The sequence below is a fragment of the Rissa tridactyla genome, chromosome 4 (assembly GCF_028500815.1).
Source record: "Rissa tridactyla isolate bRisTri1 chromosome 4, bRisTri1.patW.cur.20221130, whole genome shotgun sequence".
NCBI classification, from domain to species: domain Eukaryota; kingdom Metazoa; phylum Chordata; class Aves; order Charadriiformes; family Laridae; genus Rissa; species Rissa tridactyla.
This window is the reverse complement of record NC_071469.1, coordinates 56,424,295-56,435,756: the sequence shown is the minus strand read 5'-3', so window position 1 is coordinate 56,435,756 and position 11,462 is coordinate 56,424,295. Positions and strand designations below refer to the sequence as shown.

The window sequence follows — 11,462 nt, the reverse complement described above, 5'->3', positions numbered from 1 at the left end:
TGAGACAAAAATAGCTTTAATTAGGTTATTAGGCATCCTTTCAGATAGCAGGCAGGCTTTGAGGCTTTGTAGGTAATTCAGAGATTAACAGCTTCGTTAGGCTGAGCAGCGCTTGTTCAGGTGTCTGGCTAATGAGAACAAATGACAGCCGAAGGAGACCCACTGAAATTGTCCCTTGTCAGTGCTTCGAGACCAAGCTGGACGGGGCTTTGAGCAACCTGGTCTGGTAGGAGGCATTTCTAGGTGATCTTTAAGGTCCCTTCCAACCCAAACCATTCTATGAATGTGAAGGTCCCTCGCTATAGGCAGCAACGCCCAAATATAGGGACTAGAGAGCATTTTCTTCATACTCATAAACCCAGACATAGTGGAACGAGATAACATTTTTGAGTTAATGCTGCTGTACGTTACAAGAAACAACAGAAGTTTCTTCTGGTAACACCTACAAAACACCTGTTTTGAAAGTATGTGTCAGCTTAGGTTTATAATAAGCACGCAAAATGACAAAGCATTTTAAAGATGTCTATGAAAAAATAATCTTAGCAATATAACATTTGCTTTGGCATTTTTTTTCACTTGTATTTCTAATAACTTCCTTTCCAAGTCCCTCTTTGCAAGCACCCGCTTTGTTTTTTCACAACAAAGTTTCAGCAGATACAAGTTTGCAGCCAAAGGTTTTCAAATAGTTAACTATTTGATATTTCAGATTTTTTTGTGGGCATTCTTTTATTGTTCACTCCCCTCTTTCCAGTAGCTCCCCCCCGCCAAAAAAAAAACCCTACAACACACAGACATGTTTTATTTAATGCTTTAGTCATTGAAATTGAACAAGTAAATTAGTTGCAAGGGAAAATATTCAAATATAAATTTGGTAAAGTACATTCTCCTCACAGAGGACTAACCATGTGCCACAGACCTGTGTGCAATAGAGAGCCTAGGAACAAATTTTAGAGCATGTAAGCATACCCTAGGGCAGAGGATTAATATCAGAAGTTTCAACCTAAAAAGAGAATAAGATAATCACAAAATCAAGCTCTGGAAGACAGAAGTGCGAACTACAGTTGTCTTGTCAGTCATAGTTGTACATCACTACCCCAAAGCTATTACAAAAGCTCTAGTAGGCTTCTCCAATTAAAATGACTAATCCTTAGCAGGCAGAAGTCAATATAGCTCTACTGAAGTCACTGGAATCTGTGACTTCATGAGAACTGATGTATCCCTAAGTGTGGCTCCAAAAAAGCTACTGCATGTACTTGTCACAATAGCATGGTAGAATAATGGCAGGATTGTTTAAATAAAGCTGCACAAATACTGCATAATACAAGAATACAAAAAGTATGAATGTCACAGAATGTTAGTTCAACAGTACTGGTATTTCTAACCAACTGTCATTTTTAAAAAGTCTACCATTCGGTACATACTTGAAAAGTTACAGCAGAACAATAGATTTATAAAGAGATTTGTACCAGTTTTTAAGTAGAAAATACAAGTTATATATTCGAGTTTGTATTAGTCTTAGCAAATTTCACACAGCCTTTGGTTTCAAACCAATACAATGCAATTAACGGCATAGTGCTTATTTAGTATTCATTACGAGAGGACGCTGTACAATTGAGGGAGAAAATGTGAAAAATGGGAGTACCAAAGTACTGTATTATAGAAAGTAAAGGCTGAAGCAAAAATACTCTTGGGTATATCCTGTACATCATGTAAACACACATTCAGAATAGGAAACAGGCTAAAATGTCTTCCAAGCCTCCCAAATAGTTACAATATAGCATACATATACATAAATATAACATATTTAACATCATCTTTAGGAAATGTAGCCCATTACATCCTAATTCTGTGCTTAACTCATTTGCGATTCAGACAATACATTCATATATTAGCAGTACATCGCATTTATTATTTGGAGTTTGCTGCTTGCCATAGACAAGGACAGATCAAATAATACTGAGCCGTGCTTTTAACTCAGATACTGTCACTATATAAACAACAGTCAACTGTTCAAGAACCATCTTTCTTGTTATCAAAGCTGCGAATTTTCAGATTTATGTATAGCAAATCAAGATGAAATTCTGTTCTTTGCAGAACAGTAGGTTTCACAATTATTCTTCATTAATTGGGTAGAGCAGATAGTTAGCTTCTATTTTAAAAAGCAGACATGAAAGTTATCAGTAAGCACATACAAAAAGAATTACTACTTGTATATAAAACATTCAGTCTCTATATATTGTTTTAGAGTTTTGGATAATAACACTTTGAAAAGAGACAAAATTTTTTGAGTGTTGTAACAAGCAACACTTACTTGCTCACCTACAACAAAAAAAGAAAACAAAAAAGTTTAACTTCACAATTTATCAAAGGGGCTTTTAATAGCATTGTGATATACTCAAATCCACTGTAGCAAAATGTTATAGAGTAGTACTAGCATGAATTAGATATTAATGCAAGAAACGAAGCTTAAAGATGTTTGTAAGAAAGATCTCAGTGCCTCATACTGAGAATCCCTTCTAGCATTAAACCTTCCTCACTTCTGGGCAAATCATGACTGACTTTCTTTCTTCAAAGCTTCTAGCCTTTGTAGTAGTGCGTTTCCAAACACCTCTCGGTATGCAGGGCTGAGAGAGTCCAATAAGGAGTAGACGGTTTCATGGTATGGCGTTTGCAATCTGTCATCAGTCTGATCAAAATCATAAGCTACTACCTGCAACAAAGAAACCACTGATTAAATTCCTGTGGTTAGGATCACGTTGCAATAGGAAACGAATATCACAACATTTAACTTTGCCAGTCAGTGAGACTGTTATGTGAGAACAAAAGATGCTGGATTTAAATCACAGTCTGTGCTTTCTGCTATGGGGCTTAGTGGTAATACAGTATTTAGGCAGTTTCAAATACCTTTTGTCCAAAACTCAGAATGATAGTAAAATATATCATTATGACCTTTCACCTCTATGATCTTACATCTACATGTTTACACAAAACACGTAAATGGTGCAAAAAAGATTTGTATACATGCTGTATTACTGTCTTATCTGGGTACCTGAGAAACCCAGAGACTGACATGTCTATAACAAACTGACGCTTCAATCTTCATTGTTTTGTGTCTCAAATAAATGTGTCATTTTTTTCATCTACTTCCCTTCTTGCTTTGTTGGAAGTAGCTAGTTAATGTTCCGCTTTCTAGGAGAAAACATGTAGTACAGGCTTTCATAAACGTACAAGAGCAATACGTATGCTGTTTTGGTGTCACTGAAGTATTTTCTAGGCACCTTTTGAATGTCATCATTGTTCAAAACCAAGAGGCTTAAAAAATTAGTTTACCCTGAGTCCTGCTTCGGTGAGCTCCAAGCAGTATCTGTTCCTTTCCCTGGTTTCCACATTGATATATGCCACATCCTCTGCACAGGGAAGGGTTTTTGAGACAAACATGTTGCTGACAGCAAACAGAACATCATTCACAACAGCTTCAGCTTCTAGTCTCATATCTTTCACATCTGTTCCTTCAAAGTCTCCATAATCAGAATCCTCTTCAAACCCCGTGTTATTGGGCAACTCCATAGGATTGCAATCAGTCTCCATTCTGCATATGGAAACATTGATTTTAGATTTATAATACCACTTCACTCAATATATATTAACACCATAAAACAAGAGCCGTATCTTAAGCAGACATGTTTAACATTGTCCAAAAAAATGAAAATATGAGACCCAGTGACTCCCATAACTCATGAAATGACAGTCCAGAGAACTGAAAACCAAGATGTTGAGAACAACTGCTTAGGAAGGTTACAGTAGCACATAGAAGCAGAATCAGTGTCACTGAAGTTGCTTCTTCTTATGCGAGTAACTCGTGTTCTGTTGTATAAGACTCTGTTATGATTCAGCAGTAATTAATTCTGCACTTTGCTGATCCGGAATGCAGTAAGAAGACGAGTCACGCCTGGCAAAACTGAAATCAATAGCTGTAGAAAACAAAAATCTGGTGAACTGGTGAATTTAGGAAAGACTTAGAAAAGTCCATGAACTAAACGGGTTATCAGAAATCAACAAAGATAGAGGAACAGCAGCTTTTTGTTTACAGTTACTAAAGAACAACTCCCTTGTTCAGCTTTTATGCACAACTGTCAATACATTTCAGAGACGTGCACTGTTGGCCTTTGTAAGCAGCCGTTACCAAAAAGTGACGGGTTCCGGGAGTGTCACCACAGCGGCTCCGAGGGGACCGGTGTCCCCATGGGGCCCCAGCTACTCCCGCAGGGAAACCTGCCTCGGGAAAGCCCTTGGGACGCTGCCCCGAGCGCCGCGGTGGCCGAGAGCCGCTGCCGGGCGGGAAGGGGGGCTGGCAGCGACATTCTCACCAGGAGATTCACGCCTTCCTGACGAAATCCCACCTCGGGCCTACACACCAATTCCACGGTAAACGAAGGCGACAAGGGGAGCTGGCTGCCGGGCTGCGCAGCCTCCCGTTCGCAGCGCATGGCATCCCCTTTACCCATGGCAAAACAAGCCGCCGGTCACCCCCGCGCCCCGGCAGCAGCCCACCTACCGGCCCCGCCGGCGGGCGAACGAGGGCCCCGCCGCCCGACCCCAAACGGCTCCGGGCAGGCCGCCACCTGCCGCTCCGCCCCGCTGGTGCTTCCCCCGGCACCGTTCGCTAGAGAGACGGCGTCCCGCTCCCCCCCTCACCCCACTGGCACCCGCCCGGCCGCCGAGGCCCCTCCAGCGCGACACCGCCCCCTCACCCGCCTCCTGCCGCCGCTTCCGCCCCCGCCTCCTCCGCCCGGCGACGCCACTTCCGCGCGGACGTCACGGTGCCGGTGACGGCGTTCGGCGGGCGGGGAAGGGGGGGGAAGGAGACAAACAGCCCGCATCGGCCTGGCCGTCCTCGCCGGCCGTAGAGAGCTGAGGCGGCGGGGTCCGCCCGCCGGCCCCTTCTTCCGCTCCCCGCCCCTGCGCAGCGCGGCTTTGCGGCGGCCCCCTCCGCGCTCGCGGGCCGCCGAGAAGATGGCGGCGGTGTCCGAGTGAGGATGGAGCTACCTGTCCGTGCCTCTTCGCCCTGAGGGGAGGCAGTGCCGCCCCGCCGGCGGTGTGAGGGGCGGCGGGGAGCCCGCGCTGAGGGGCGAGGCTGGGCCCGGCGGCTGCCGCTCGCCTCCCTCTCTCCGCCCGCCGGAGGGGCCGGCCCCGGCCCCGTCCCGCCGACTGGCCCCGCGGCCCCCGGCGCGCAGCCGCCATGCCGTGGCCTTTCTCGGAGTCCATCAAGAAGAGGGCCTGCAGGTACCTGCTGCAGAGGTACCTGGGCCACTTCTTGCAGGAGAAGCTCAGCCTGGAGCAGCTCAGCCTGGATCTCTACCAGGGCACCGGCTCCCTGACGCAGGTCCCGCTGGATAAGTGGGTAAGAGACGCCGGCGCTTCACCCCCTCGGCTCGTCTGAGGGACCAGCTGGTTCCCGGCCCCCGGCTGCCGCCCACTTTGTTCTCAGTACCCGGCCTCCTTTGTGTAAAAAGTTACACCCGTGATTAGCATTTCATCCAAGGAGCTCTTCTCTGATATGCTAGCACTTAAAAAAAATCTGGGTATTTGGTATGGATATGTTTTTCTAGTCACACCTTGGTGTCGTTATTTTTACTTATGAGAAAAAAACAAAAACTAAAAGAAGGCCGTAGCTGCTGGTATTTCAGGCAGAAGGAGCTAGCATAGCCCAGACTACTAGAAATAATAGCTACTGAGTAGCTACTAGTAGCTACTGAGGAGCACGTTTACTGACTACTACCGTAGATGATAAAAACGTAAAAAGTAATCCCTGTTCCGTCTATGCTTTGTCTTCAACTTGGAGGTGTCTTGGTTCTTGACAGTGTTCTGCTGAGCTTAGTCCAGGTAGATCTCTAAAAATTGCCCCCTAGTCTTGCAGTGGTGAAAGTACTTGTTGACAAATGGAAAGCTCTTTCTAGCTGGAGTTTGCCTAACAGGTGGGCTGTCACACTCTCAACCAACTGAAGCTTTTTTCCAGTCCTGGCATAAATGTTTTTATATATATATATATATATATACATATTCCTGTGTATGTGTCTATACACACACACACACGTATGCATACTTCCAGCCTACTGTAGTCATCCAAAGGCCTGTGCCCGTGTTTGTAATATTTCGTAAATTTTCTTGGTTTAATTACCGACGTTACTGAATTCTACCTGCCAGTCAAGTGACTGTCATGAGGAGCCTTAAGCACTGCTGTGCGTCAGACTTTGAGGGTGGCACAGGTGATGAACTAGGTACACAGGCTTATTGCTTTACAAAGTGCTTTCAAAATGCATTTTTACTATACTGTGTTCTGCTATGAGGCCATGCTGGGCACGTTTTAAAGTACTTGTGAATATATGATGTTTTCAAATAATGCTTTTCCAGTTGTTTGTGTGAAAATATGTTTGAAAGTGGCAGGAGACAGATGTTTGCAGAAATGCACAATATTAGCAGTGTTTTATTGTGGGCTTTTTTTTTGTTATTTGCTTGTTTGTTTTCTTTTCTGGCTGTGTCTGCAGCTTGTTTTCTGTGTCAGGCAGTGAAGCTGTCTCGCTTTAATTGAATTATTATGCCCTCTAGTGGGTATCACAGCACTCTTCACTAGTCAAAGTGACTATTTAAAATGTAAATACTTTGAAACAGCAAGCAGTTATGGACCAGTACTAAATGAACAGTTAATTATGTATACACAGTGATTAAATATATATACAATAGTGCTTGGGTTATCTTCCCCATTTGTAGATCAGCATTTTTCTTTTTGGCATGTAAACAATGACATGTTTGAGGTTCTCTGCACGTGACTCTCATGTATGACAGATTGCAAAAACAGATGTTGCGGAAGTACTACAGCTTTTTTTTTTTCCCCTAGTCATTGTAAGCTTGTTCTCTGTGAATCACCAGGATGGCTGTAGTTTTACATTTATCTTACCGTTTTTGTGGATAGTTCTGTTCATCTTAACATTGTAGATATTTTAGTCAATGCTGTATGTGTTTATAGATTATAGAGATATGCAGGAATACCTGGGGCTGTTAGTGTAACACCTTTGCCTCTTGGGACGTGGGCTGTCTAGAAAAATCAAAATGTAACCCATGATGTTTGTGGTTGAATTTTAATATCCATTGAATAGTACTTCCACTACTAGCATTACTGTGATTTCCAGCTGGAGACATTCAGTCAATAACATGGGAACAAGTCCTGATGTGAAGACTGTTCTTCAGTTTTAAAGTTTCATTTGGAATGATCTAATTGCTGCTTTCTAGGAATAACTGGCTTGTTTATGAAGTAATTTAGCTATGAGAATACTTTCATTTTTTATTTTTTTGCTTTTAGATAGTAAAATTATATTTCAAAATAATAAGGAATGTACTAAAACACTCATTTTTATTGCCATGTACATGGGTAGCTAAAGGTCATTTGAGTCAGAGTTGTTCAAAATAGGGTAACTAGCTTGCTTCCTGCTATAGCAAATTATTTGGTAAAGGTTCAAGTAATTTAAATAGATCTGTGATATTTTCAAATACAGTTTTCATGCCAAATAATTAATTTTGCCTTATCTTATGCTATTACCGCATCTGTAATTCTTATATTTAGTTCAAAATAAGTTTTAATGTCACTGAATCTTAGCTGATTTTTTGATTCTTAAATAATTTCCTGATAGAACTGTTTCAGGTTCTGTTTCTTTAAAGTTGGTGTGTTTTTCTGCTGCTTGAGTGGACTTTGGAACAGAAACTAGAAAAGCAAGCAAACAAAATTCTAAAAGCAAAGTTAAAAGAATAAGTAGAGCAACAAGTTAACATGATGGGAATGTTGCACCTGGAGACATAACAATGAAAAATACCATTTTTTGAAGACCTGTTTTGTTCAATTTTATTTTTAAATTATTCTATATAATTAGAACAACATTTTAAATATAATTAAGATGGAATGCAAATTTTAAAATCCTTATTTAAATTTTTTTTTTTATGTTGAATTTATGCATTTTTCTCAGGGAAAATCAGTGGTCCTGTTCAACACAGGAATGTCAAAACCACAGTTTTTTTGCCTGTTGAAAATTGTGTCCCAATATTACAACCACAGTCTTTAGTAAGGTCTTGTTTACGTTAGAAAGTTGCACTCACTGAATTTGGCACATGATTTAGATTATTATTTTTTAATTTATTTTATTAAAGCAACCTAGATAGTTCTTGTTCAATAATTTCAGTTTTAACTAAGTTTTTCAGTCAGGACACAACAGGGATTTGTATTTTTTTAAATTACAAATGTGAAGAATGTGTTTCCTTTGTACGGATGTAACGAAAGCTACATAGTGCAACAAGTGAGTCTTTTCTGAGGATTGTGGAAAACTTGAAAATCCTAAACTACTACTTCAGACCTGATGCACTGTTTTTCTCATCAATTTCGCTTACCCTGTATCATACTGAGGGCAACTTAATTGTAGTTTTGTTTATAATGTCTCCATAAAGGACTGGATTAACTAAATGGTTTCTATAGAAAATTGGTCTGTCCGCTGATCTTAGATTTTTAAATTAGTGCTGAACACATTAAAATATGATTTAGAAATAGGAACTATATTATACAGCAAGAGATGCTTATTTGGTTCTGTTTTTCCAGTGTCACAGAGAAATGTAAAATGAACATTATATTGAAATTACACGCTAGTGTAATTACTCTTGCCACAGAAACCAGGTACTTTTTGGGTTTTTACTGTCAACCTGCTTTCAGCTTCCTTCAAGTATTGCCACAGAAAGAATAGATTAACTTAAGCAGTCAGTACTGTAGTATTTATAACAGTAAGATAGCAGGTTTTTTTGGGTATAGTGCAAAAATACAGCTACCACAGAGAAATCTGAGTAATTTTGTGAAACAAATTATGATGGAATCAGAATACTTGAAAGTGGCCAGTTTATTGTCTTTCTGAGTATAATTAATTTTCTGACAGCCTAAAATTTGTTTTATTTGTTATATGCAAAGTTATGGATTTATTTTTTAAATTATTATTATTTTTATTTTATTCTGTTCTTCTAGTGTCTTAATGAGATCCTGGAGTCTGCAGACGCACCTCTGGAAGTCACAGATGGATTTATCCAGTCAATTTCTTTATCTGTTCCATGGGGGTCGTTGCTACAGGATAACTGTGCATTAGAAATAAAAGGATTAGAGATGGTCTTCAGGCCAAGACCAAGGCTTGGTAGGCTTATTTTTTAATTTTCAAGAAGGAGATTCTTTACAGTTTTTCAGAGGCAAAAGGCTACACTTGCTTTAGTCAGTTCGTAGCCTTATTTAAAGTGCCATTTAATTGGCATGCATTTATGATAGAGAATTTAATAAAAAAATAAACTGTCAGCTGTTTTTCCGTTGGTTGTCAAGTGTTTCTCAATTGGTTGTTGTTCTGTTAAATAGCTTAAAATGTATATAATGTTGCTACTGTTGTATCTCTTCTCCCAAACTGTTTCAGACCTATTTAAATAAAAGTAGTACTGTGTGGAAGGGAGTTTGTTAGCTGGGATTTTTGGGTGTTGTATGGCAAGTGCTGTTAGTCAGCAATAGCAGCGGGCTGTTAGGTAGTAGTAGGATAACACAATAGTGTAAGGCTATGAGGGGGGGTTACGCTGAGGTTCTGCCTTTCTTCGGCAACTTTAGGATAAAGGACGCATCTTCTTATATGTTTAGAGAATGACTAATACATTTTAATTCCTATTGCAGTCTGAAATAATGAATTTTAAGTGCTCTAAAAACTACCTTTGATTATAATGCTGAGAGGATTGAGCTCTTCTGGCTTGTCTGTATTCATATGAATTGAGCTGGTCTAGTTTAGACTGTCCTGGTGATAAATTTTTGCCAACTATCAAACCTTCATGAATTCTGTTAAGATGTGTTTTTATAGAGTGAGTGGGACACTTAGTGCGTTTTTCAGCATGTGGAAAATTTTGAATAGATGCCTAAAGATTTTTAATTTGTTTTCCCTTTTATTGTTTAGAGAAGATGGAAGAAAATATTTCTTTAAATACATCATGAAGAAGAAAAAAAAATGCATAAGCCCTATTTTCCATCTTTTGCAAGTTACCTTAAGTAACTTGCTTATGAATACTCTGCATTTCATTCTTATTTGTTTAACTGGTACTAAATTTTGAGATATCTTACTTTCTGATGTAAGATTATTGCTTTGAAAGAATGGCAGTATTAGGAGGCAGCTTTATTTATTCACTTGCATCCATTTAATTCTCTTTGATGCACAGAGCTTTATAATACAGTACAAAAACCCCACAATGCTGGTTTTGTCAAACTTTTATAGTCACATGGGTGTTTCCAGACCTGGATGCTAAACTGGAATGTTTTGCCTGTTTAACATGTTTGTGTTTCTGCTAGTTTTACTTTTGTTTGCCTATACTAGAGTGTTGTAGTTGAATTTTATTAACTTCTCTAATCTAGTTTTACACCCATCTGTGTAAACATCTGAGTTTTACATTTGCTTGCAATGGGCTTGGTGTTAGTTGATAGGAATGCACTGCCAATTAAGTTAATCTGGCTGCTAAAAAAGTTGTTCAGTTTAACATGTGCTGTGCTTTCAGATTTACTCTGTTCTACTTATGTCAGGTCTGTGTTAGGCACTTAAAACCTGTTCTAATATGCAAAGATAAAATCTTAAACCTTGTTTAGTCTTTCCCCATCTAGGATATGTTTCAGATGGAATAAGAAACCTTAAAATAATTCATAGAAAAAGAGTTATTTCCTTGATTTCATTTTGATGATTATGCCTGCAAAATCATATCAATATAATAAAGTACTCAAGTCATTTACTCACTTAAACTACTGCTGAAGATTGGTTACACTAAATCCTGGTTTCATCTTATTTATATTGAGTTTTCAAATATCAGAATCCTACCAATGCAATCTAAATAATTTAAAGTAGTAAAGTGTATAAAGAGAGATTATTACTAAATTTGTTTTGAAGTATAGCTTGTTACTAAGCTGTTGAAATTCTTTTCTGGATGTGCCAAATGTATTATTTCATTTTGTCTTTATTGTTTCAAAAAGTACAGAGTCAAATTTATTAATACTTCTCTTACTCCACAGCATCTGGGTCTGAGCCAATGTATTGGTCAAGTTTTATGACCAGTAGTATGCAGCTTGCAAAAGAGTGTCTTAGCCAAAAATTGACAGATGAACAAGGAGAAGGGTCCCAGCCTTTTGAAGGACTTGAGAAATTTGCAGAAACTATTGAAACAGGTACGAATTAATTATTGAGATCTGAATGAACATCTGAGATTAAATCAGTTTATGTTGTGTCTCAGTTTTGCAAAATGGCATCTCATTTGCCATAACTTGTCTCGCAAATTTTCAACTGTATTACCTGTAAGATTTAAACGGGAAAGCAGGACAAATGATCCTCTCTTTGAAGAGTGAAAAAAGGCCATTAGCTTACTAAAATACGTGT

General features: G+C 39.5%; 2 protein-coding genes across 8 annotated transcripts in view; one reads left to right on the top strand and one right to left on the bottom strand.

Annotated features, from left to right (window-relative positions):
• Positions 1–786: 786 nt before the first annotated feature.
• Positions 787–4,842, bottom strand: GSKIP (GSK3B interacting protein). 2 transcript variants are annotated; one of them, XM_054200830.1, is made up of 3 exons: positions 4,752–4,842; positions 3,331–3,589; positions 787–2,710 (listed from the first exon to the last, which is right to left on the bottom strand). In XM_054200830.1, the coding sequence occupies exons 2-3, from the start codon at positions 3,586–3,588 to the stop codon at positions 2,549–2,551; spliced, it is 420 nt and encodes a 139-aa protein (XP_054056805.1). In that variant the 5' UTR covers position 3,589; positions 4,752–4,842; the 3' UTR covers positions 787–2,548. The 2 variants fall into 2 exon arrangements, with proteins under 2 accessions (XP_054056805.1, XP_054056804.1); XM_054200829.1 differs by lacking the exon at positions 4,752–4,842 and adding an exon at positions 4,556–4,710.
• Positions 4,809–11,462, top strand: part of ATG2B (autophagy related 2B) — a 52,755-nt gene continuing 46,101 nt past the window's right edge. For 5 of the 6 annotated variants that reach the window (XM_054200814.1, XM_054200812.1, XM_054200817.1 and 2 more), the window contains exons 1-3: positions 4,810–5,401; positions 9,053–9,215; positions 11,102–11,254. In XM_054200814.1, the coding sequence (XP_054056789.1) occupies positions 5,240–5,401; positions 9,053–9,215; positions 11,102–11,254 (478 nt within the window). In that variant the 5' untranslated portion in view covers positions 4,810–5,239. Of the gene's footprint in view, positions 5,402–9,052; positions 9,216–11,101; positions 11,255–11,462 lie in introns of all 6 variants that reach the window. The other variant, XM_054200813.1, reaches the window with a different exon arrangement.